The 26,858-nt window shown below is 41.9% G+C and overlaps 1 protein-coding gene across 5 annotated transcripts in view; it reads left to right on the forward strand.

Moving 5' to 3' along the window:
- The window catches only part of tspoap1 (TSPO associated protein 1), a 71,492-nt gene extending 44,860 nt beyond the window's left edge, over positions 1–26,632 (forward strand). For 2 of the 5 annotated variants that reach the window (XM_028596360.1, XM_028596361.1), the window contains 18 exons: positions 2,958–3,138; positions 3,904–3,993; positions 4,452–4,657; positions 9,759–9,865; positions 9,939–10,048; positions 10,134–11,009; positions 12,739–12,890; positions 13,029–13,505; positions 13,878–14,249; positions 14,790–14,948; positions 17,311–17,410; positions 18,880–19,022; positions 19,672–19,840; positions 21,357–21,404; positions 22,804–22,928; positions 23,024–23,095; positions 24,708–24,815; positions 25,425–26,632. In XM_028596360.1, the coding sequence (XP_028452161.1) occupies positions 2,958–3,138; positions 3,904–3,993; positions 4,452–4,657; positions 9,759–9,865; positions 9,939–10,048; positions 10,134–11,009; positions 12,739–12,890; positions 13,029–13,505; positions 13,878–14,249; positions 14,790–14,948; positions 17,311–17,410; positions 18,880–19,022; positions 19,672–19,840; positions 21,357–21,404; positions 22,804–22,928; positions 23,024–23,095; positions 24,708–24,815; positions 25,425–25,766 (3,837 nt within the window). In that variant the 3' untranslated portion in view covers positions 25,767–26,632. The remainder of the gene's footprint in view (positions 1–2,957; positions 3,139–3,903; positions 3,994–4,451; positions 4,658–9,758; positions 9,866–9,938; positions 10,049–10,133; positions 11,010–12,738; positions 12,891–13,028; positions 13,506–13,877; positions 14,250–14,789; positions 14,949–17,310; positions 17,411–18,879; positions 19,023–19,671; positions 19,841–21,356; positions 21,405–22,803; positions 22,929–23,023; positions 23,096–24,707; positions 24,816–25,424) is intronic. The other 3 variants (XM_028596363.1, XM_028596362.1, XM_028596364.1) reach the window with 3 other exon arrangements.
- The last annotated feature ends 226 nt before the right edge of the window (positions 26,633–26,858 follow it).

Here is a 26,858-nt window from a genome sequence, read left to right on the forward strand (position 1 = left end):
CTGCAGTAATTACTGTACAACAGTATTTCATTAAAGCTTCATGTGGCCACAGAGGCCCATTTAAAGCTAATGCAAAAAGGGTTTGTGTAAATCAGGTCATTCACATGAGGCCAGATAACGGTGTATGTGGAACAGTTATCACCATCCTAGCTGCACTGAGCACACTTATCATGCTGTCTTGTTATTTGATCTTATTATATTCAGGTAGATCCTGCTTTTGTGTATACCCAAGCAATTGTTTGCTCTTTGTAATTGAGTATTCATTTGAGGTTTCAAAGTGATTTTTCTCTTGGCGTTTCAGAACTCATTACTACTTCAGTTCAGTGTAGCTACAGTATATACTAACTGACTGCAGACTGGGCTTTGCGTAGGTGCGAGCTAACAGGAAATGTTGTTTGAGACAGTTTCGTGCTGAGGCTCTTGTCAGATCAGCTTGCCAGGAAACTCCTACCGCAACCTGAAGTGAAATCAGTCACATATAGAAACTCAGTGGAGCTAAGACAAACCTCTGTACTCTTCTGTCAAATAACCCTGCTGCCTGTTTGTGAAAGTGAATGAAGTGTAAAACAGAAGCAGAAAATAGAACTTCTCATAACCTACTCTATGCTACCCCTCCACTTTCTTTTTACTCCTGTTTCCAATTTTACCAGAACACCACCCGCCTTTATTTCCCTCCCTTTTTCTTTCAGCTGAACCTTTAATTCTCTGCCATTTGTGTTTGAAGTTTATAGCAAATGTTTCACTGACCGTTGATATTGTCTGTCTTGCAGAAACCTAACCTTATACTGCAGTACTTCATTTTATAATGAGTTATTTATACCTTACATAAGCAGCAATGTATTTACTGTATGTAGTATACTGTATGCTGTCTATTGTCCATCCACCAAAATAATTATAACTGATAAGATCAGATGTGAAATTCGATTTGTCAAATGGGTTTTTATCCATGACAAAAAATGTTTTCCATAGTAACCAAGTAAGTGACTGTATAAGCATTCAAGGTTTCTACACGACTCTGACAATTTATGAAGAAAGCTATTTTTACATACAGGGCCCTGTCTTAAGCATGCAAGCGCAACGACCAATGCAAAGCGGTGGGTCCAGGGCACACCGACTGTCATGGCGTCTCCCAGCGCTATTTTTGTTCTTGTATTTGCAGCAGCGCAGAGTGCAAAAGAGCTGGGTGACTGTTAATATATAGATTGGAGGGTGCATTTTTAACAGCTAATGGTTATAAAGGAAGCTGTGACGCAGAGGATTGATGAGCGTTGGTAATCCCGAATACCGAGTTATAGCCGCCCTGTCTGATGTATGTGCAGGTGTGTGGGGTTACTTTGTTGCAGCCTGGTGTCATTTGCACGGGATTTAACACCATGGACTACGGAAGCGTATTACATTCACCATAGAAAAAAAATGTAGACACCTCATCTCTTAATTACGAGATCCTGATCTCGTAATTATGAGAAAATAACTCAGAATTTCAAGAAACGAGCTCGTAATTACGAGATCAGGATCTCGTAATTTTGAGATCAGGATCTCGTAATTTTGAGAAAAGATATCGTAATTACGAGAAAAGATCTTGTAATTATGAGAAAAGATCTCGTATTTATGAGATGAATGCATTTTCACAACAACAGAAAACGGCTCTCTTGTGTGAAGCTTTCAGGCTAGTTGCCATGGAACCAAATAAGCCTACGTCATGTGTTGTTTGTGTCTTAAAGATGAGACATGGTTTTTAATCCACAATGAGCTTGTGCTCAAACTTTAATGTACGAACCAACATCATCACCAAAACCTAGCTTGCTTCTTCGTCTCCCTTAATACCAACATACACCATGCTCCTATAGCTTCTGCTGGTCACACTAGGTATACAGTTACAGTACACACGTCTCACCTGTTTAGTTTAATCCATTTTTATTTTGGTTTGGGTTTGAGACATTGGGAGATGCTAATGTCTTTAGATAGTACTACAGATGGGATTGTTAACGGTTTGTTGACTTTGCACAGGCACCTTTAGGACTTTGCGGTTGTTCTGGTGGAAAGCCCATTCTGATCTGTTGGACATTGTAGTGTTTCTGCAGGATCATTTGAACAGATACCTCCATTAACTAATACTGTCTATAAAGTTACATAAGAGGTGTCACGCTAACTTAAACCAGCTGAATTTAATGTTACCTCTCTGTGGTACAGTTGATCACGGAGCCGTGGCCTACTGACAATATAGATATAAATAGATATGCCGCCTTCCATGTGTTTAAAATTATCTCATAGTTACGAGTTATTTTCTCGTAATTACGAGCTGTTTTTATTATTGCGAGATAAGGTGTCTAAAAAAAAACATTTCTATGGTGAATGTAATATGCTTCCGTAGTGGACGGCCATGCATAACAACACTGTGCTCTGGCGCAGCACTTCTCAAATTGGAGGCTGCAGATGTAGCAACATCTCTCCTGCTGCCTTCAGGATGCTGCAGGAATTTAATGAACGGAAGGAGAAGCTTTTCATACGATATAAAGCAGCTGTACGAATTGTTCATATTCATTCATGCAGACGGCTCCATCCACATTAAACATTAGTTGTTGATGCTGATTCAGACACTGTGCATTTGATCCAAGTATTAGCTGAGTGATGTGCCAGAAACAGAATATATAACTGTCTTTTATTAACGTCTAAGACACGTTTTCCACCGCAATACCAAAAAAACACCAAGCCAAAGTAAAGGAAAATGCCAAGTGGTCAGAGCACTGCTTGCGCGTGTCGTTGCGCCTCCATGAAAAAACGGGAGCACAAGAGTGTTACAACACTCAAGATTCACTTAAAGCACAAGCCCCTGTGTTCAAACACTACTTTACTAACCTTTTCAGAAAAGCTTAGCTCACTTGCTTGTGTAGTCAGTTGATCAAAAAACTGTGTTTACTGTATGGCTGTGTTCCTTGTCTGTTACGCCATATGTGCAGTCAAAAGTACGAGACCTGGAGGACAAATGTCGCAGCCAGAGTGAACAGTTTGGCTTGCTGTCCCAAGAGTTGGAGAAGTTTCGACTGCAGGCGTCGAAGGCGGACCTGGCCGACGCTAGCCTCTTTAACAATCCCAGCCTCTCTGTTCTGACCAATGGGGTAGGCCTGACTACAGAGCGAGGTGAGCCACATCACCATGACATGTACTCACACCCAAAGGTACAACCTATACAGGGAGATTGTGAAGGCTTTTGCTCTTGATAGATTCCTTACTGCAATGAGCTCTACATCATAGGATTCTTAGTGCTTTTGCTCGTGATATTTAGTGCTTTAAACAAAATTTAAAAAAATTGGTTTAATTTATACTATCCACAAAAATGCTTATGTGCATGTAACTGGATAATAACAATGTTAGTGGTAAATAAATGTTTGGTAAATTACACAGTGGTGTCAACAACTATGTGTATTTAAAGTACCAGCTTCACCTGATTTAATGACTCCAAACAAATAATAACCTCAAGTGATACGAATGAAATCATTGTCTAACCATAATTCAACTTTGATGGTATATAATCTTTGTTGTCGGGACATGTGACCATCAGTCCACTCATGGACTGAATGCCTTCAAAAGCATCCAAATCCATTTTAAACGGCCCCATCAGGGATGCATCCTTTCAGCTTTGAGTATAGGGATTATTCATTTTTTACTTTGTATATACAAATACAGTGTGTGTGTGAGCTTGTTCTACTCAGGCTGTGAATTAAAGGCACAGGCATTTAAAATTGCTTTTGACTTAACAAAGTTATGTTTAAAAAAAAAATAAATCCATTATAATGTAAGCCCAGCCACAACTGCCTTAAACGTAACAACAGTGCAAATCTAGTCCAAATCGTTCCTATTGTATGTATCCAACCCTTTTTCTCCTGCACTGTTCATGTGTTTTAGACTGCACTGGTGGCTCATGGGATATGGTGTCTCTGGGTGAAATAGCCTTCTGGAGTCTCGAGGGAGGTGACACTCTCTCCTGCCCTGAGGGTAATGATCCGCTCGGTACTCTCTCCGCCTCTGTTACTCATAATATGTGTTGGGCACTGTAACAAAAGCACGGCATGTTCTAACCCGTCATCTCACCCCCACCGTCACAGTCCAGCACTGTCTCGAGCGCTCGCCATCACACAAGGGTCAGGGCTTGTGGGCTGAGGTGAGAAATGAACCAGTTAAGCCCCTTAACAGTGCTGGTGTGACACACGTTGCCACAAGGTACTGTGACCTCTGACCTCTGACAGATGGAGACAGGATTTTTCCTCCACCATTTAATCAGCCAGGTTCAACCTTGAGCCTCCTGCATGTCAACCAGTGACCTCACCCACCTAGCTGCTCATGGATTCAACCCGTTTAACCAGTGAGCGGGCCAGAGTTGTCTGTTAAAGTCGTGGATTATGTATTATCCTCTTCTTTCCCCCCCCCCCCCCTCTCGCTTTCTCTCCTGCTAGATGTGGCGGCTGCACTGCGGCTTGGGGCAACCCCCCATGCTGCAGGGCTCTCCAGGGTGGAGCGCTCGCCCGTCACCAAGCATCGAGAGCTGCCCACCATCAGTGTCAGCAAGTCAGGCTCTTCTTCCAGCAAGTCAGAGACCACGCACCTCACCCCCAAGTCTGACACCCACCTCAGTCCGCACAAATCCAGCCCAACACATGAGGTACAAGCCTTGAGAAAAATTGCATCACTCATTTTGTTCATCATTTATCAGGAGCAACACACATCATTAGTTTTAGTCAGTGACATACAATTTGCATGTAAGGTCGAAGCAATATTGGCAATTCTGGCCAAAAGTGTTCGCCACCTCTCACAATATAATACAGTTTGTAGACATGGCTTAAAATTATCTTTCTGAAACGCTAGTCAAATGGTTACGTTTGAAAGCCTCCAGCCACTCTCAATATATTGTTTTTTTTTTCTGCATTTGATGGGTGGGTTAGTGCTAATTTTAAAGCCCTAGGGTCTCATTTATAAACTTGGCATACGCACAAAACGGGGCTGAAAATCCACTTCCCACGCAAAGGTTGTGATTTATAAAAAACAAACTTGACGGGAGAATGTGCGGACCTCCACGCAAACTCTGACCCATGCGTACGCACATTTTTGAGACAAAATAGGAATTGACGACGCAGATGGTGAGGTGGTGAACTGAAGTCAGACTGCAGAAAGTACATGTGGGAATAACGATTAGGCTACTCTTAATATGTTTAAGTATTAATAATATAAATAAAAAACACATTTCTTCACACCATATCATGAAGATTGTACTGAGTGATAATTGAGTGATAATTGTTCCATAAACACCTCAAACTCAAATCTTAAATCAAAATTCCTTCTTAATATTTAATCAGCGCTGTCTCGCCGTCACATTGTCCGCTACAGAGCGCAGGAGGATGAGATGGCCCGACTGCATGGAATACAGGATATCATCAAATACCCTAGCATATAACTGCAGAACACTGTGTAAATAACTAAATATCTGTCTTTAAAACTGTGCATATATCATCAAATGTCAAAGTCTGGAAATACAGCCGTTAAGCTATCGCGCAATCGTTACGCTCTATGTCCTCGTTATCGGTCCGAACTTTAATACTGTTCATAACAAAACCTGCATGAAGAAAAGTGTGTTTGCTTTACAGTATTTGACCCCTGTTCATAACAAAACCTGCAATTTTAAGTAAAACAGTGAAAGACAGAATCCCAAAGAAAATTCCTGAAAATTTCATATGAATATATTAAAATTGATAACCATCTGATGAGGAAAAACAAGTTTTGTTGGCTTGCCAGTGATTTTTCTTTAAGACACAGGTCCGTTATCAATCAAAAACCTTGTTGTAGAAAGACTAAACATATAAATGGGCAAGACCAAAGAGCTTTCTCGGACATCAGGGACAAGGTGAACCAAGGCTGGGATGGGCGTAAAGCAACTTGCAACTGCATTATCAGAAATGGAAGAAGCACCACACCACCGCCAACCTGGTCTGGGCCTCCACACAAGATCTTGCCTCGCCCTGATCATGTGAACGGTGAGGAATCATCCCAAAACCACAAGGGGGGAACTGATGAATCAACTGAAGGCAGCTGGGACCACATTACAAAAAGAAACGAAATTGAAATCCTGCAGCGACCACAAGGTCCCCCTGCTCAAGAAGAAACATGTACAGGCCCGCATGAAGTTAATTCACCACCTGGACGACTCAGAAGAGGCCTGGAAGAAGGTGATCAGATGAGAAAAATAGAACTTTTTGGCCTCAACTTCAGGGCAATGGGACCATGACAAGCATGGTGGTGGCAACTGGCTCATATGCCGGGGCCATTTAAATTCCTAATAGTAGCTGTAGATGGGTCGAGGGTAATATAGCCGCCAAAGCAACAAAAGAGTGGCTGAAGAAGAAGCTCTTGGATCTATGTGAATCTGAAAATTGGGTCCAGTAACCTGAATGATTTGGAGGCTGTCTGCAGGGAGGGTTAACATCCCTGCCGAAATGTGCACAAACCTTGTCACCAACTATAAAACCGTTTGACATCTGTGCTGGCCAATAATGGTTTTCTACAAATACAGGGGGTCCTTGTTTTTCCTCATCAGATGGTTATCAATTTTAATAAATTCATATGATGTGATTTTCTGGAATTTTCTTTGGGATTCTGTCTTTCACCAGCTGTTTCAGCAAGGGGGAAAATGTCAGACAGGGGTGGGGATACCAAGTGTTGTTGCTGTGATTTTAGCAAGGTGTTAACAATCACAAATTGTTGTAGACTAAATATATAAATATAATGGCACTTGCAGGAGGACAGCAATGGAAGAATCAGGACAAAAGGCTTGGCTTTGCCGAGAATTCCCTAATATATGTAATAGTAATATAGCTTCGCTCTTGGATCTATGTACTGAATTGGGTCCAGTAGAGAGGGCAACGCGCCGGAACTGTGCCATATCGCGGTCCAAATACAGGTCCTCGCCACTCTGGGTGAAACCAGCTGTTTCCAGAGGGAAATGTCAGACAGCTAAGTGTTTTTTAAAATAAATATTATATATAATCTTCAACTTCATCATTAAGGCTTGTTTAGATATAATATATAGTTCTGTTAAATTTTATTATATACGTCTGGTATATCAAAGCTGTCCCAGAGTGCCGTAATGCCTGCCGTTTTGAAAGATTTTATTAATAAAGGTAGTCTATAGATCCGGTTTCCCTACACTGTGCGACAACAGGCCGAAATTATAATTCAATTGGCAGCAATTCCAGAGCTTCTGAGAGTTTGTTTTTTTCTTTTTCTCCGCCAGTCGGCATGATTCGGTGTAACGAAAGAACAACTAACATACTTATCAGCATTCACGAGGTGCTTTACATTGACTATTTATGGTTAAAAATGGGCATGTACAGGGATAAGAGGCTGATCCACGTACGCACACTTGCAGTCAATCTGTGATTTATAAAGGGAACATTGCTTACAGGTGTGCGTACACACGGTTTTATAAATCTGACTTTTTTATGGCGTACGCCAATTTGGGCTTTTGGGCGCACGTACACTTATAGTAAGGATCCTACGCACAGTTTTATAAATGAGACCCCTGGTTGTAGGTTTGTGATAATGCTCATTTGGTCTCATCCAGGTTATGTCATTGTGCATGACTCCTGCCTGCAGCTCTTCTGCTTTCTTTGTTTCTACATAGTCAGGCAGATTGCTCATCAAGATTACCAAGATAGCCACGCACAATTGCATTGATTGTGTGGATTTAATGGATTAAAAAAGCCCTCCTTAACCTCCCTGTCATCTCATGCAAGCACAGACTGTAGCTGAACATGCCAGAGCTCCCTCTGCTCATTCATAAGAGAAATTATTTGAATCGGCTGCCATGATTTGGTATTTTTGTTGTGCCGTGTCTCCAGTCAGTGTCTGGTCTTGCATGACCGACAGGTTGGTGGTCTTTTCATCCAGTCATTCGTCTGCCCACATTTCAGTAAAGCTCATATTTAGTGAGATAATCCATTCACCACTGTGGATTATGAAGGTTATACAGTAGTAGTTGTAAGTGACTTTGCTTAAAAAGGTTTCCCCAGGGAGCTATAAATATACAAGCCCTCTTATTGTACCGTGTAACCGCTATGAATGGTAATCAAACTCAGGTATCAAGGTGATTCTCTACCAACAGCAGTGAGTCATTGCTATGAAATCACCATCTAACAAGAATTTAGAATATTGTACACAGTATCTTCATGTGCGTATTCATCTATAGTAGCTCATCGTGATTAGTTCTGTATTTACAGTAAGTATATTTACTGATTTATAGAAAAATGTTAAGATGCAATGAAAAAAAAACACTTTTTTAAGAATATGCTGTTCAAGCCAGTTCACAACATTTCCTCTGGTTTTTGTGGATCTGAATAAAATATATATTTTTGATATCTCATTGATAAAAAACTATATTGAAAACAGGAGTCAGTTTGTTCAAATGGGTAATCACCAGTCAGTGAGCCTTAGTATTTCCTGTGGCATTCCACAGGGGTCAGTTTTAGGCCCGAAACAGTTTATCCTTGATGACATTTGCAAAGTATCAAATGTACTAAAATATACTGTTTTTGTAGATGACACAAATATTTTTTGTTGCGGGGATAACTTGCAGCAGATGCTGGAAATGGTCACAAATGAAATTAATAAATTTAAACTTTGGTTTGATTCAAATAAATTATCTTTAAACTTGAACAAAACTAAATTCATGATATTTGGAAATCGAACAATAAATACAGATGTTAAAATAGTAATTGATGACGAAATAATTGAAAGAGTCTATGAAAGTAAATTTCTGGGTGTTGTACTTGACCACAAACTGAGCTGTAAGCCCCACATTAAATATCTGTTCATGAAGATGGCCAGAGGTATTGGTATATTGAGCACAACTAGATACATATTAAACCAAACTACATTACATACTCTGTACTGCACACTTATTTTACCATATATGTTATATTGTGTGGAAGTTTGGGGAAAATACCTACAAAAGCAAGTTACTAAATATTTGCACATTGCAAAAAAAGAGCAATCAGCATAATAAATCACACCGGGTATTATGAGCACATTAATCATCTGTTTTTTAATTCACATTTGCTGAAATGTATGGACATTGTTACATTTAAAACTGCACAATTAATGTTTAAAGTTTAAAGAAAATAATTTACCATGTAACATACGCACAATGTTTAATGAAAGAGATGGGGGATATCTTCTAAGAGGACAATGTATGTTCAAACAACCTCTTGTGCGAAGTTTGTGGGGTGACTTATGAAATGGACTGAACAATGACATCAAACAGAGCCATAATATCAATCAGTTCAAAAATAGATTAAAGGAATCATTACTTGACCAATACAGAAAAGAATAGACCGAAAAATAGGAATGGAATTGTAATGTAAAGGTATTGTTGTAAGTTATTGTAAGACCTGAACGATTGTATGCTGCAGATCTATTTGTTTTATAATAATATGATATTGTGAAGTAGGGGCAGGACCAAATGAGCTATTTACTTCCACCTGCTCCTTCTTGAACTAATCCTTTTATTATTATTATTTTTTTGTATTGGTTTTTGGTAAATTCTGATTGTTGTGTTTTATTCTTGTGGTTTTAATTTTTTTGTTTTGCAACATTGTTGATTGTTCGAGATAAATAATAAAATAAAATAAAATTAATTTTTGCACACCAATACAAGCGGTTTTCGGATTGCCGAAAGGTCTAGGAAATTTACCTTCAGTTGATGGTGTTCTCAGGTGGACACTGCCAGTGAAGTGGAGGAGCTGGACATTGACGTAGCCCCGGCACCTTACGCAGCCAGCAGAGGAGCAGCAAAGCTTCAGGTTTTCATTGCGAGATACAGGTAAATATTAAACTATGGCAAGAGTTGACTCACTATGTCAACAGTTTAATATGTGTTTTTCAATTTTCAACAGCTATAATCCATATGATGGCCCCAATGACAACCCTGAAGTGGAGCTTCCACTTACTGCTGGAGAATACATTTATGTGTATGGAGACATGGATGATGATGGCTTCTATGAAGGTAAATCTGGAGTATGAATTGCTCGGTCTACAATTTCATATTTCTGTCTAGACATGATATTCAGTGTTGATTTGGCTCCTTACAGGTGAGCTGATGGACGGACGGAGAGGGCTGGTCCCCTCTAACTTTGTGGAACGTGTATCGGACGACGATGTCCTGAGCACTCAGCATCCAGAGACGGGGGACATGTCCCATAACTCCCTGCTAGACAGCAGCCTGCACAGTGCCAGCCACCAGCATCACCTCCACATGGGCGTCAGCGCCTCAGAAAGGACAGAAGCCTCTGCTGCCTCTGGCCCTGCCTCAGCCCCCTCAGATTCAGCATCGGCCTTGGCTGTCCCAGCCCCCCTCACCAACGGCCTAGACTTGGATTTGGAGGAGGTGGGAGTGGACGTTGTGCCTTACCCACGTAAGCTTACCCTCATCAAGCAGCTTGCCAAGAGCATCATCATCGGCTGGGACCCTCCGCTGGTGCCGGCTGGCTGGGGCAATGTGTGGAGCTATAATGTGTATGTGGACCAGGAGCTGCGGCTCAACGTGCCCTTCGGTGCCCAGACCAAAGCGGTTCTGGAGCGGTTGGACATAAACCTCAAGGCCTACCGTGTGTCAGTGCAAAGCCTGACCGAGAAGGGCCCCTCAGACCAGCTGCGCTGCAGCATGCTGGTCGGTCGGGACGTTTGTGTGGCGCCCACGCAGCTGCGTGTGGAGAGGATCACCGCCACCTCTGCCAACCTGACCTGGCTGCCCAGCAACAGTAACTATGTGCACATTGTGTCCTTGAATGAGGAGGAGTGTGAGCTGGTGAAGGCTGGCTGCTGCTCGCTGTGCCTCAATAACCTCTTGCCCAGCCTGCAGTACACAGTCAAAGTGGAGGCACGGCCGCACCGCACGCCATGGGAGTTACCTGTGGAGCGACGCGAGCACAGAAGCGCTACGATCACCTTCACTACACTGATGGCAGGTCAGGATTTAGTATTTTATCTCATATCAGATGTTCTCTAAATGCGCTAACTACTGTTAGACATTGCAGTGATACAACACAGTGATACTCGACTTAACTGCCCGATAGGCTGCCGAATAGCCCACCGACCATTTTCTATATGACAATTAAAATAAATTGATACACACTGGGATTTTTTTTTAAGGTGACAGAGAGCATTAAAAAAACTTAAAAATGCAACAACAAAAAAAGTGCCAGGGGAAGACTGCTGTGACTGGATTTGCCAATTGCTGTATGCAAGGTTGTTTTTATCTGATAAATATTATTGTGTGTTTATTAACTTGCCCCTGGCCTCCTGACATTTGGCAAAAGTGGCCCCAGGGCAAACTTCAGTATTCCTGGTCTATGGGGACTTGAATGTCCATGTCTGGGTCTAACATGAGACTTCTTTGCAATATTGCAAATTTGAATCTTTTGCAGCTGTGTGTGTGTGTGTGTGTGTGTGTGTGTGTGTGTGTGTGTGTGTGTGTGTGTGTGTGTGTGTGTGTGTGTGTGTAAGAGATCTGTGATCCCATTCAGAAGCTTATCATATCTCTGTGTGACCAATGTCCTTGAAATATCTTTCAAAATTTTGACCATATGCACATGTTATTACATTTACATGTAATACATTTTAGTGACAGGAGCACTGCTGGCAAGTGCCACACATTGGGGATTGTTGAGGCGGTCACATGATCCACCATTAATGTTAGGGACCGTCTGTAGGCAACCTATCCCATAGCCAAGTTCTTCCTACAGTCCACTGCTGGTTCTGTCCAGCATTTCACATAATATCACAGAACTTCACAGTGATCAGAGCTACATGTTAACTCAGTGTGTTATATTCAGATGATATATCTTATATTCAGTAGCGGTGATTCTGTACCTCCCACACAAGGACATTGGTTTATTCTTGAGAGCTCCTTTTGTGAGCAGCTCTGACACCCTTCTCTTGAATAGCCAAAGCACCTTGGCAAAGAATGTATTACTTTTAAAGGGAAGGAAAATAGGTGACTTAATTGGTCACGGCAGATGACATCCTCTACCACACCTACTGATCACCTCTGTTATTAGTAGGGATACTTATCCCTACTAATAACAGAGTAGGGTTCTATCCTCATGGCAAGTTAGTATTTTCTTGATTTTGAAGTGCCCTTGTTTGATGTTTTCCTGCCCTGCCAACAAAGCACTGTGCAAGAGTAAAAGCTAAAAGAATTTGAATTGAATGTAAATGAGGAAGCTCAACGTGAGGTTTTGGTATTTTTGTGAGAACTGAATCACTGATTTTGTTTATTGCAAACATTATTTGATGTCAGTTTGTGGTACCTTTTTGCCATTCAGCTCCTTCTAGTCAAACGTATTTTTTTTTCTTTCATGACTACATTTTAGACCTGTAAGATGCTTATTTGTGATCAGTGTCATATTAGATTTGAGTTGTATTTCTATTAATGATCGTTTACATTTGCTTAAGTTTCATGCCCACAGTCTGGGAACTCAGGTATATGGTTTCTAAATGTCTTAATGTCCCTTTAGAGTTTTAGACATTAGGCATTTATTTCTGTAGAATCATGTTCCCATTGTGATAATCATTCCTAATGCTAAGCACTGTATTTTCAGTATGAGTGAATCCCCTGATCCTATATTAATATGAAAATATTTCTCTATCTTGTGCTTGCCACTGGCTGTGGTATCATGCTTTCAATCCCTGCAGGCCCCCCTGATGCTCCTCTGGATGTACAGCTGGAGCGTGGCCCCTCCCCGGGCATTGCCCTCATTAGCTGGTTGCCAGTCACTATAGATGCTGCCGGGACCTCTAATGGAGTCCGTGTCACTGGATACACTATATATGCTGACAAGAAAAAGGCAAGAACTTTAACATTCATTTCATTGCGGTTTAATTTCAGTGTATATCTGTCCGTCTATGGCTTTTTGAAAGCTGCTGTACACTTTTTAATGTCAATGTGAAATTTAAAAAATGTACCTGTCATTCTCCTGTCCAAGGTGCTGGAGGTGTCTTCCCCAACAGCCGGCAGTGCCCTGCTTGGCCCCTCTCAGATGCAGTCCCTGCTGGCAGTTCAGGAGCTCACTGTCCGCACCACGTCCGCCCACGGGGATTCCTGCCACTCTTTGCCAGTCAATGTGCCCTCCAAGCTGGCTGCCATCATGGCAGGTCCAGTTATCACTGCCCAAGTTGTGCCACCTGGACCCTGCACTCCTACAGGTTGCGGTAACCTGCCCTCACAGCCGTCCTACGGGAACTCTGCTGCCAAAGTCTCCATGCTGCCCAGCACTTTGCCATCAGACACAAACATCACTGGCCTCACAGTGGAGGCTGATGCCAACCCTACTCATGCAATCCACTCAGAAAATCTTCTTTTATCTGCGTTATATGCGAAGGCCTGGGCCAACCCCTCTTCTGCTGCTGCCTTGGCCGAGTGTGAGGCCATATTACCATTAGCCTCCACCATTACTCCAGTGGTAATGCTCACTCTTCCATCCTCCTGTATATATAAAAGGCCAAAACTCGTTTATTTTCCTAGATCAGAGGTTTCAAACCGTGAGGCGTGCCTCTTGCAATTTGCGATAAATCTGGATACAGACATGATATCCAAATTTTGAGGTTCAGTGTGACTTGCGTTTTTTTGTACATATCATTATCTTCTTTCTCCATGAATAAATGTCCATAAATCTACTTAGAAATCATGGAAAAAGTTCTTATAACTCCGGAGCTTGCCTGAGAAGCTTCACGTTTTTAAGTTTCTGTCTGTACATCCATGGGTACAGTGCAAACTGCTAATAGCTGATTTAAAACTCAAATAGTGTTGTACTGACTATCTTTCTCCTCTTCAGGTTAATGTGACCTCCCCCACCACATCGCCACCCCAACCATCTCCAGTAGCAGCAACTGCACAAGCAAACGTAACGGCAGCAGCAGTGTTGGAGCAGCGCAGAGACACCAACAGCCCTGACACCATCCGTCCTTTCCCATCTATGAGAGAGTTCATCGAGGACCCCAGTGCCAAGGCCGGGATCCCTGAGCGCATCCCGACCCCACCCAAAGCCCCCATCTCAGACTTCCTTAACCCTCAGAACCTCCTCCGACCCCCCAGCACCTCCCCGCTGGAATCCGAGGCGGAGGAGGAGCAGGAGAATACCCGCCTGGTGTCCATCGAAGAGTTCTTGAGACAGGACCAAGAGCCAGCGTACTGGACGAAGCAGCAGGTCAGCCCTGATTTCTTAACGCCGCCTACTATCTGAAATAGTTTTACTCTTCACTACAAAAATGAATATGGCATGTATGTGTAGCATAGGCCAATCACTGCTGATAAACTTGTTTGAAAGGGGGAAGCTGAATTTTTGTTTGAGCCCTCCAGAAGTGTTGTCTACGTTTTGCGCTAAAGTACAAGAATTTGCATTTTTATATTAATTAAAAAAAAAAAATTATAATTTCACAGGCATTTTGTATTCATAGTTAAACCGATATCGTGATTGTCTAGCAATATATTGATTATCGCAGAATTGCTGTAATCCTGATATTATCGGTATCATGAGCCATGTATCGTGTATCCTATCGTGAGGTAACCTCTGATTCCCATCCCTACAGGAGAAGGCCATAGGCATGTATATCTAATACATTTAGAAACCTGCAGATTTTATTTATTTATTTATTATACTCAGTATTCAATGGAATGGCTAATATGGATTTAAAATGTAAGATAAATCGGATATATTGTTTCAGAATCTTGACGTATTTCATTGCAGAGTTATAGCAGAGGGCTTGTGGAGCCTCCCAGTGACTATCACGCAGACAACAGCCGTTCAGATCTGTCTGACATCCTGGAGGAGGAGGAGGAGGAGGAACTTTACTTTGACCATCTCGGCGAAGCACAGGCCAGGGGCTACACAGTCAGAGCTAACAGGGTAAAGGAATTAATCCACTACATATTCTGTGGCCATACGCACCCACATTTGCACAGGCACTTTGTGAGTTCTGCTTTTTGAATGAAACGTGCTTCTTTCAGTTTGTCTCGCATAGTTAAGGTGTCCTTCACTGGCCTTGTTTCTTCTGTCATGTTTCTGGTCGTGCTTAATTGAGATTCTTTTTGTTTTTTCTTCCTTTCTTTTTTTCCTTCCTTTGCATGGCCGGGTTGTCCTCTGTTTTGTCTGCACTTCCCTTATTTTCACGGAACAATGTGATCCCACCTTCACCAACCCATTCTTGCTTGCTTTGACCTGGGGCCTTGTAGTCGCGGAACTTAGAGCCCCCAGACAGTGACGAGGAGGTATTTCGGAGGATCCCTAAGTATCCTCCTCAGGTCCAACACCACAAGCAGCTGTTCTGCATTCCTGAGATGACAGAAGAGGAAGATAGCCGTCAAGATGAGCCTTTAACCCACCACAGTCAGCCTCGGCCCAGGCCCAGCCACCATCGCCCCAGAGCCTCAGAACGCCTCCACCATGCCCCCCAGCATCACCCCAACCCACACCCACCTGTTCCCCCTCACCATCACCACTTCAACAGGGATTCCGGATCTCTACCCTTGCAGGTCAGGCCTAAGACACAGCACAGGGTGCACTACGCAGACACAGTTGACACCATGAGTTATCCTGAAGAAGAGGACATGTGTTTATATGAGGGTCCCTCCAGCAGGCGGGTCTCAGCCCGCTGTCCTCCCCAGCTGAACCCCTACAGCAAAGATAGATCACTGCTCAGAGGGCTAGGGGACCGCCTTAGAAGGGAGGCCATGCTCAGGAGTCAGATGGCTGCTGCCACAGCAGCCAACCCCGGCCATGGTCTTATCCCACCAAGACCCTACCCAGTCAGCCAAACAGGACCGACTCTGAGGTCACCTATTGGTCGCGAGGTAGAGATTGACGTGGAGTACGGCACAGATAACGAAGAGCCTGTGGAGTACAGTCCGGCGGAGGCGGTGGCGGAGCAGATGAGCTCTGAGTGGTGGGTGGAGGGGGCTCAAACGGAGCACAGCAGACCTCCTCTCCGCCGAGGGCTGAAGGCTGATCCACCGGTAAACGTTGCTGCAGGCCAGGCGCAATGGGTGTGTTGTCCCAGCCCCCTCGTCTTCCCTGTAGCAGTGTGGATCCAACCCTCTGGTTCCTTTAGTGGATATCCCTTAACTCCAACTCAGTACACAGCTACGTTTTCCATCATCACCACTGTAGTGGACAGAGGGAGGCTAAGCAGCACATTTTTGCCATATTTTGCTGTTACAAAAGCAGGCAAAGTACAGTATGTTATTTAGTAATGGCTAGGTCTGCACGATTAATCTAATTGCAATCGCGATGTCACTCTGTGCGATGACATAACCACATATGTGCGAAGAATGTCTTAAGAAGCTTGTTGTTTTATTGTTCACTGTTACAGTTACTCACTTCACATCGTCTTTGCTATCTCTTCTTCCCGTCGCTTTTCCCTCACACAGCTGCTACGCTAATCTCCGACACCACTCGCGGCCCCTCTGTCTCCTTGCTTGACCAATCACTCACTGACGTCACTCAATCAACGCACCTGCAATTCTCGCTCTCACTTACGCTACCGTCCTAACAACATCCACAAAAGATATGACCAGTCAGTCTGTTTAGGCATTTTTCCTTGAGGAAAAGCAGGCAAGTAGACTCATGATGCCATTATATGGCTACAGTATTGCAGTAATGCAAATGGCAATATTACTTCTCCAAATCGTGCAGCCCTAGCAATGGCATTTAGTTGAGTTGCCAAGATGTGGCCAGAAAGCACTTGCAAAGAGTTTAAACCAGTTTATCATCAGCCAGTGAGTTCAGACTTAAATTTATAAGATTTTGACTCGGCTAAAGTATAGCGGACTCTGTTCTCCCTCTGTCTGACTGCACTACTTCATGTTGCATTCATATTCTCCTACACATTGGAAAACCACTCAGCTCTTGTCTTTATTTAGTCTGCCTTGTCCTGCATTAGCTTACAATGATGTGCTTTGGTCTATGTCTAACACCACCACCACAATGCAAAAAAGGAACATTATTGTTGAAACAGTAAAATGTTGGAAACCATGTTTTGTTTTTTTGTATTTGATGAGGTTTCAATCTCTACTGAAATAAGTAACTTTTCAAATAGATTATCATTAGAAGACCCATAGATTATTGAATATTGTTTAAAAACATGAACAGCTGCATTTGCAGTTCATTTTCTCTGAACCCAGAGGTGCCCTCTCCTCCCCAGTAGTGATTGTTTTTAGTTTCTGTGTTAGATGTTTTTTTCTTATTGTCTCATTTTCTGTATGTTGAGCAGGAGCCTAGCCAAATCCCTCCCGCTGAGGCAGGTCAACCGTGGGGAACCCAGGGTGAGCTCTCTTCTAAACCAGCATGCTTGCAGGCCAGGCAACCTAAAGGTCAGAGACTCTTTCCTCTTTTGTCTTCCTGTTTCCTCTGTCTCTTGATTTCTTTCTCTCTTCTTAACTCGTATCTGCAGTGGTCTGATACAATGCTGACACACCTGTGCTTTCTGTTGGCACGTCTCCCCCTCTCTCACATGATTGTAGTCAGATTACCACCTTGTGTAGGAAGGAGGAGGGGGGGGGGGGGGGGAGTTCAAGGAGGAGGAAGAGAAGCTGTAGCTCGCAATGAAGAAGTGGGAGAGAGCGTGCTAAGCTGTGAACCAGCTTAACTCAAAGTGGCTTGTCATGACAGGAGGAAGTGACAGACATTAAAATAGTAACCTCGATTAGCCAGCAAAGAAACGGCCTGTGGTCCCTCTCTTTCTCTTCTTCCCTCGCTCTCTTCTTTTCTTCTCGGTTGCATTTGATAAAACTGACCTTTCCTGGCATATGTGTGGGGGCACACACAGTAGCACAAGTGTACACGTGCACACAGATAGAGGAAGGGAGCAGGGAGAAGTTCTGTCCTATCTACTAGAAAATCAGTGAGGATGTGAAAGTGTGCAAGTTGTTTGCCCGTGACTGTTGCCACAGATGGGCTGATTCTCCCTAATGAGATAGAGAATACGGCTCTTCAGCACAGCTTAAAGTCTCACTACAGCTCTCGGAATGTGTCGCTCGCTGTCGAATAGGCTGCAGTCGTAATGCTTTTAGCAATACTGGTGTCATACCTCATGTCTGCTATGCTGTAGACCATGCCACAAGCCACATTTAAAGGCTGCTTTGCACAATCTGTGACATTGTACCTTTGATAATATTAGTATTCTTTTTAAGCCCGTGAGATGTCAGTAAACGTCCTCAGATGTAGATTAGAGCGTGGGTCGAACACTTTTTTCCCTGGTACTTTTGCTTGCTGCAGATCATGAACGAGTGCACGTTTGTCAAACGGCTCACACAGCTTAGGATCAGTGCTTTAGCTCGATTACCTCTTTTAAGGACATGCCTGTGCTCACAGTAGCAATGCAGTTAGCGGGAGGTGGGGGAGGAGCCAGCTGGATATACTGTTTGCAGAGCTTATTGCAAGCTATGCATGGCTTGTGTGCAGACTCAGTGTGTGTAGTAATAGCAGTGACAATAAATTGTATTTGAACTTCATGAAGGCTAACGAAAAAGAAATTGCATGAAAACAAAAGCTTTTATCAAATAACACATGAATAAATAGAAGGAATTATATATTTTATTTGTTTTAGGAAACAAGCAAAACCTCTTAAACCCATAGATATTAGAAAATACTTTTAGGAATTAACTGATTTACTATGGAGCTTATAACATAACCAGTGCTCTCGACATTGCACTTGTCTTAACAAAAGGACACTTATGAATCAGTCACCTGAGAACAAGCATCATTTAATTATATAAATTCTGTGCTAAATACTCCTGGATGTGTGTAGCAAATTAAGTATTTTGACTGTGTGTGTCTGCAGGTACTGTTGATTCACCAAAGACCAAAGGAAACAGTGACATACGTATCTTTGTGGCCCTCTTCCCTTATGATCCTGCCACTATGTCGCCCAATCCTGACGCTGCTGAGGAAGAGCTGCCCTTCACTGAAGGACAGATCATCAAAGTATGTCCCCACATAGCTCAGACAGTCCTGGAAATAACCCCGACAATCATGCATGTTTTTCATTCAGAGCATCCCTCTATAAGCTCACATTAACAGGACTGCTACAGCGCAAGGGTAAATATGCACATAGTATATAATGGTCCTCTCATGAGTCATTTAGCAATGTTTTTGCATATTTGACCTATGTTTTGAATGCCCAAAAATCATTTATTGAATATATCCGGGCTGCAACTAATGATTATTTTTCACTGTCGATTAATCTGTCGATTGTTTTCTCCATCAGTCGATTAGTTGCGTGGCCTATAAAATGTCAGAAAATAATGAAAAATGTCAATCGGTGTTTCACGAAGACCAAGACGACGTCCTCAATTCAGTTTACTGTCACAGAGGAGTGAAAAAAAGAAGAAGAAAATATTCACTTTTTAGGAACCGGAATCAGATCCTTTTCTTTTATTTATTTTCATAAAAAATGACTTAAACCGATTAATCGATTATCAAAATAGTTGGTGATTAATTTAATAGTTGACAACTAACCAATTAATTGATTAATCTTTGTAGCTCTAGAATAAATATTTAAATATATTAGCCCAGCAATATTACAGGTGTGTGTTCCATTTCAATAGATGCATGTTTACGCTCCTCTGCCCAGGTGTACGGAGATAAAGACGCAGACGGGTTCTACCGAGGCGAGTCTGCCGGGCGCCTGGGCTATGTTCCATGTAACATGGTGTCGGAGATCCAGGTGGAGGATGAGGAGACCCGGCAGCAGCTGCTGCAGCAGGGCTTCTTGTCCACAGCGGCCTCCATGGAGAAGATAGGTAGGTCAAACTGTCTGCTGTGTGCTGTTGTATGAAATGAGTACATTTGGACATCCTTTACCGTAGGTGTAAAAATGTTTTACTCATAATATCACCGCTGTTCATGTTTAAGTGGTAAGTAAAAATAGCAGCACTAGCAAGTGTTGCAGAATCCATAAATTAAATATCCATTTCCCTAGTCTATTTTTGTCTGTGATTAATTGGAGAAAAAACAAAATCTGTTTTCAAGATGAGAGGAGATGTAAAAGCTCCCTTTGGCATTTTCACCCAGCAGGAAGCACAAAGAAAGCTCTCATCAGATCAGATTTCAGTTGAACTAAATTTAAAATGGACCCCAAACTTTACCCGTGGCAACACTTTGTAAGTTTTTATGGCTTCTTGTTCACTGTGTTGCTATTAAGGAAATCATAACCATCTATTCTCAGTCAATGACTGCTTTTTCACGCAGGTGTCATGAGAAATAAATAAACCTAAGTAAAAGTGTTTGCCTGTGGCGAGTTGTAGCGAGCCACGCAGCAAAAATTGAGCTAACACTTTGCTTCTGTTTCCTGCTTTCTACCCAGAGCGGTATTTGCAGATGGTTTAACCTTTTCACTTCCACTTGTTCTCACTGCCGTGTCTGCTGCTCACTGGTTGTCATTTTTTAAATTGCTCTTCACTGGCTTTTTCATTGTCTACTTTGTCTGGTCTGCTTCTCTCAACAATTGCACCTCTGTGTTTCTTTTTGGTTTCAATTTTTGTTTGTTTTTTTTGGTTTTCCTTTCTAAAACTCCATAAAGGCACTCGCACACACACAGCACAGCTTCCACGTCGTCCTGTTCCACCGCCGAAACCGAGACGATCCAAGAAAGGTGTGTCTCGCTGCAGATTGCGGCTTCCCACCTCCCTCCTTTAATCTCTTCTCTGGTTTGCTTCTCCTTTTTTGTCTCTTTCACTTTAGCTTTGCTCTTTCAGTTGCTGCTTTTTCACTCAGCAACCGGGGGGGGGATTTTTTTAGGTCAGCTACTGTAGGAATGGATTCAGACAGCTTTCCACTATAAATACTCCCTACAGTATTTTCAAATTCTGTTATTAGGGCCTAGTAACACTTTTCTTTCTTAGTGCGTATAAAGGCTCTTCAGAGTGACTTCATCTTTCCACAGGTTAACTTTTCTAAGATTTTTGTCAGTAACACCTTCACAAGTGTTAAAGTACTGAGTCAGTCCTGTCAGCTTTTCATTGGATATACACGTAATACATTGCAGAGATAGCAGCAGAATGTGTCAGTATGTTGCCTACTGATTGATTAAAGATAAAAGTCCAGTATTCTGCTCCCATGTCACCACTGCGTTACATGATCTCCTCTAAAGTTGACTTTGTTGAAACATCCATCCCCTCTGATCTCCATCTGTGACTTTGTGTGATGAAACGAGACAGACTTTGACTTCAAACAGGATTACTCTTTGGCCTTTGAGGTCTCGTGTCATTCTGGGATTGTGCTCATGCTTCTTTCCCCCCCATTCCTCATCTCTTCCAGTGGAGTCTGCGACACTCTGGGAGGAGAGCGTAGACTCCTCCAGCCAAGGTTCGTAGTTAGCACTTTGACTCCTCCTCTGCCTCTCTCTGTTTTCACCTGCATGATCAGAGGAACGTTTCAACGTCCACTGGAGGACAGCATGGGTTTACTTGCTATTTTAGGCATTAACGTGCCATTGTGTGACCTTTTTCTTTAAATGGTTGGACTTTATTTTAGCTGCTGATAACACCAGAGCTTGCCTTCATTCATCCTTACTAGGGACTGTTTGATTAGTTGGGGGTATACTGAAGATGTTTACCTTTTTAAAAGAGCTTAAATAAAGAAAAGATTGTTTCTGAGAGTAGGGTTGAGTCTGAAATTCCATACTAATATGCTATTTAGTAGGCTAAAACAATATTTGAGATTGTATTATGAAACCAATCAGTACGTGAATTGCATACTATTTCCAGTGAAATATTATAGCATGCAAACATGACACTACGCCGGCATAAGTATCTCACAATGCAATGCGGTAATTAACGACAACGTTCAAAACGGACCGCAGCCAAGGCAGCTCTGTAACATCAACCTGCGACTGTTTGTGTAATTGTTTACCTTTTTCAGTAATTTAAGCATTATTTGGCTATTGTGGTTACGCGTCTCCAATGGCAAGGAGGGTCTCAGGAAGTGACGTTGAAAATTATTTCATACAAGTTTATTTACATACACACTACATTTAGAAAGAATTAGGTATGCTCTAAAAGACAAGATTTTGTTATTTGAAAAAACGTGGTCCCCTTTTATTTCTTTTTTGCAAGCTAGTGATTAATCTGTACGCCTTCATTACCTGCCTTTACCACTGGATAGCACTTTTGGGTGGGGTTGGAGATGTGTGTTTTTATTTCATAAAATTTTTTATGTATTTTTGTTAAGTTGTCAGTTTTATGTTTGCAAAAAAAGTGTAGTTGCAAATGATCGTCTGCCGGAATACCAAATAAAAACATTTTGAACACAAGTTTATTTACATACAAGTATGTTGAACGACCTTATACATATTGAGTATGTAGTATGTAGAATGCCATTTCGGACGCCACCTACAATAATAACTACTAAATCTAATGTCCTCTTCATTAACCCCCAGTTATAAATATCAAGCAGTCCCTTCTCCTAACTCCTCTTTTCATTTCACAGTTCAAGTGGCATTATTTAGTCATTGCATCATTTCAGTTGTCTTCATTTTTTACAGCTGAAGCTGCTAAGAGCTTTTTAATGAAAATAAAAATGCTCTGACTGCTAATCTTTTTATTTCCATGTGTTTGAGTGCAGTGGTGTGACTTTTCCTCAGCTTAGCATGACGCTGAGTGAGTTGGACATGCACACACGATGAGCTGCATGCTGATTGGAATTGCAGAGACATGTTACTGCTCTAATTATCAGGATGAAAGACTGTACTGTGTTTGACTGACAGATCCCAGCCAGACTGCCCCTGCTGCTGCCGCAGCAGCTGTGGGAAACCCAGCCCCAGGAGCCCGCAGGATGGTCGCCATCTTTGATTATGATCCACGAGAGAGCTCCCCCAACACTGACATAGAGGTCAGACTTGCTTCTTTTTTTTTTCCCAAGACAAGGCACTATATGTGAGGTTGTTGTTTTTGCTCATCTCTCTCGTTTTTTCTGACTCTGTTCAGGCTGAGCTGACCTTCAGTGCAGGAGACATCATACATGTGTTCGGTGACATGGACGAAGATGGCTTCTTCTACGTAAGTGTTAATAACATGACTCTAGAATCAGTGGTGGAATGAAACTAAGTACATTTACTCAAGTACTGTACTTAAAGTGCTCATATTGTGCTTTTTGGCTTTTCCCCTTTCCTTTATTGTTATATATATCTTTTTTGTGCACGTTATATGTTTACAAAGTGAAAAAGCCCAAAGTCCCCCCCAAAGGGACTTACCATCTCCAACAGAAAATACTGTTCACAAACTGCTCCAAACAGCTCTATTGTAGTCCAGCCTTTACTTCAGAGACAAACGTGTGTCACTTTGTAACACATGTTATAATGCTCGCCTAGCTGCTAGCGTGGCACAAGCATAATATGAGCACTTTAAGTACACATTTGAGGTACTTGTAAGTCTTTACTTTTCATGCCACTTTCTACTTCTACTCCACTACATCTCAGAGAGAAATATTGTACTTTTTAACTCCACTACATTAATCTGACAGCTGTAGTTACTTTACAAATTAAGATTTTGGCACACAAAACGCTTGTAGTTTATAAAATATGATTTATTATAAATGAAACTACCTAAAAATATAACTGCCTACAAGTCCAGCTGAAATGATTAGCTGATTAATCACTTAGTTGATTGTCAAAACTGTTTGGATTGTTTCCAGTTTCTAAAATGTGAGGATTTTTCTGCATTGAGTACTTTTTCTGATGATACTTACATACTTTTACTTCAGTAACATTTCCAATGCGTGACTTTTACTTGGAACAGAGTAGTTTTACAGTGTGATATTAGTACTTTACTTAAGTAAAAGATCTGAATACTTCTTCCACCGCTGTTTAGAATTAAGAGTGGTCTGTTTATTGCTACACTTTATTGATAGAATGTTGCTGCACTGTATTTCCTGAAAAAGTGTAGTGGCTCTTGCTTACTATGCAGTTCTTCTTGCATTTATTCCACACAAAAGAACATTGTTAAACCTGTGGGAAAGAAATAACAGTGCATACTGTGTGCAAGAAGAGTTTTAGCAGCAAACAAATTTACTTAAGATAAGACGAAAGAAGACAAGACTTTATTGATCCTAAATATTTGAATGAAATAAATAAATAAAATAAAACATTAAGAAAGCCAGAGAGATGACTATATACAACTATTTACAATATATATACATTACAGTACTTGTATTATAATGAATAATAATAATAATAATAGAAAGTGAAGTGATATATATAATATATGTGCGGTATACTGTATGTAATATACACACACTATACAGTAATAATACAGTATTATGGCGTCTATTTATGTATAATAGAACTTGAAAAAATACTTTGATATAGTATACAAAAATACAATGATAACAATAGTAGCAGTATATTAGCAATTATTTAGCATCATCGATTAATGGTTTGGTCCATCATTAATTCCTATAGCCAAATGTAACCTCTTTAATAGTCTTTTTTTTTTTTCGATCAACAGTTCGGACATTTAAGTCATATATTTGGCATTTCAGCTAGAAGAATTACCTAAATAATTAATCGATTTGATTGACTAATAAGACATGGCAGAGTATGGACCTGCACTAGTTGACCTGCCTTGTTGTTAAAAAGCATCCTCATGTCTTGATGTTGTGTTTCTCTTCCAGGGAGACTTGAATGGACACAGCGGCTTGGTGCCCTCCAACTTCCTGCAGGCCGTACCAGAGGACACTCCCTCTGCTCAGTCAGCACCAGAAGCCAAGAAAGAATCCCAGGTTGCTTAGCATTTCTGTCTGTCCAGCATGCATCACTGGAACTGTGGGCAACTTCCTAGCCTGCAGGCATAAATTATGTGTCATGTTTTTTTTTTTTTTACAAATCACTGACATCAAAACTTTTTCTTTTTTTTTTTGCTTATTATATTTTTTCATGTGTTTCCAGCATCTGGTTGCTGTTATTTTCTGTTCTGTTTCTTTAATTCTGCCCTGTCGCATTTCTTTTGCCCCACTGTTTCCTGCATGGCCTTTTGCAGAAGCAGAAACGAAGTGTACACTTTGAGACTTGATCGTAAGTGTTTTTACGACTATAGCAGCTCCGTGATCACCACTAGTGTCCCCTGTTCACTCTCTGTTTATGTCCTATCCCTCCACCTCTACGTTAGTTCTTCACTGCTACATTTGCGTAGGATCCTGCACCTACCGATGGTTTTAGTTTATCAAAACGCGTGTCAAAGAGTTGAGACTTCAGATCCACTGCCTCCTCCTTTGTGTTAGTCCTATCCTTGTGTTTCCCTTTGGTATTATCATTTAAAGCATAACTAAGTTTAAGATATTGTTTAATATATTTGGCTTGCTCACTCTAAAAGTCTTACTCTCTTCCTGAAGGGTACCTGGACGTCTTCTACAGAGCAACAACAACAACAACAACAACAACCTGGGCCCTCGACCCTAGAAGAGAGCTTGCAGCTCCAAACAGAACCTCCTGTCCCTGACCCAATGGAGCACACAGACCTGCGACCCAAACTGGAACCCACTGCAAGCCTCACGTCAGACCTGGAACCTGCTCCAGGTCCAGCAGCAGTGGAGGCCTACTGCTCCCCTCCAGCCCCCCTTCCAGCAGATAGCCCAACACAGACGGACTGCTCTGCACAAGGCAAGAAGAAGAAAGGCTTTTTCTCCAAAGGCAAGAGGCTGTTCAAAAAGCTGGGATCCAGCAAGAAAGAATGAGTCAGGACATCTGACTCGGAATACTTTGCATCACATTGAGGCACTTTTTTCTATCTTCACGTTTAGTCTCAGTGGGTGTGGTTCGTGGCCATCAGATCTAATAACCGATGCTTTAACCGTCACTAATTATACATTTGCCTTAGAGCACTGCTAGCGGCTGTTAAATTTAGAGTACATCAACACACCGCTTACAGCATTGTACGAGCATGTAGAAGTGCATGTTGAAGTGTGCAAGCACACAAATATATTCTCTAAATACTACCTAACTATCTAAGCATTTGCAAATGTTCAACTCAATAGAGGCGTTAATGCTCGATATACAAACACTTAGTTGTCTCTCAATGGATCGGTTTTAACAATCTGATACAGAACGGTATTGAACAGCGGACGAGACTTCAGCCCAGCTCAGACACAGCTAATTAAATATTAGCTTTAATGTTCATGTACTGGTGCCACTTTATTTATTTGAAGCGAACGAACTGAAGCAGCAGTCTATCTCTTCCTCTGTGTCACTATAAAGAATGCACTATCCATCCTGAACGGATGTATTTGAAATATCTGTCCGCTTGTCCCTCCCGTGTTTCTTGTCTTTAAGAAAATGTATACAGTACTTTGTACAGAACATGTTATTTATTTGTATTACTCTTGCCCTAACCATCAGCACATTGCATGAAGTGACATCTGGGCAGGAGGTTAGTCATCTAGCGCTGTCAGAGACAGCAGTGATCCACTTTGATACGTGTAGTTTAGATCAAAGTAGTTATAGGGTTTGAGGTTAACAGTCAAGACTATTTATTGAAGGTAAAGAATATGAAGGGTTGCCCTTCTTTGGTGTGTGTGTGTGTGTGTGTGTGTGTGTGTGTGTGTGTGTGTGTGTGTGTGTGTGTGTGTGTGTGTGTGTGTGTGTGTGTGTGTGTGTGTGTGTGTGTGTGTGTGTGTGTGTGTGTGTGTGTGTGTGTGTGTGTGTGTTGTGTGTTGTGTGTGTGTGTGTGTGTGTGTGTGCGCGCAGATGAAGCTGCCCAGTCCACCGGTGAGACTGAAAACAGATGCCTTTCTCAGACATTAACACAGGAACTCTGGATGTTTGTGACA

The sequence above is a fragment of the Perca flavescens genome, chromosome 13 (assembly GCF_004354835.1).
Source record: "Perca flavescens isolate YP-PL-M2 chromosome 13, PFLA_1.0, whole genome shotgun sequence".
Taxonomy (NCBI): Eukaryota; Metazoa; Chordata; class Actinopteri; order Perciformes; family Percidae; genus Perca; species Perca flavescens.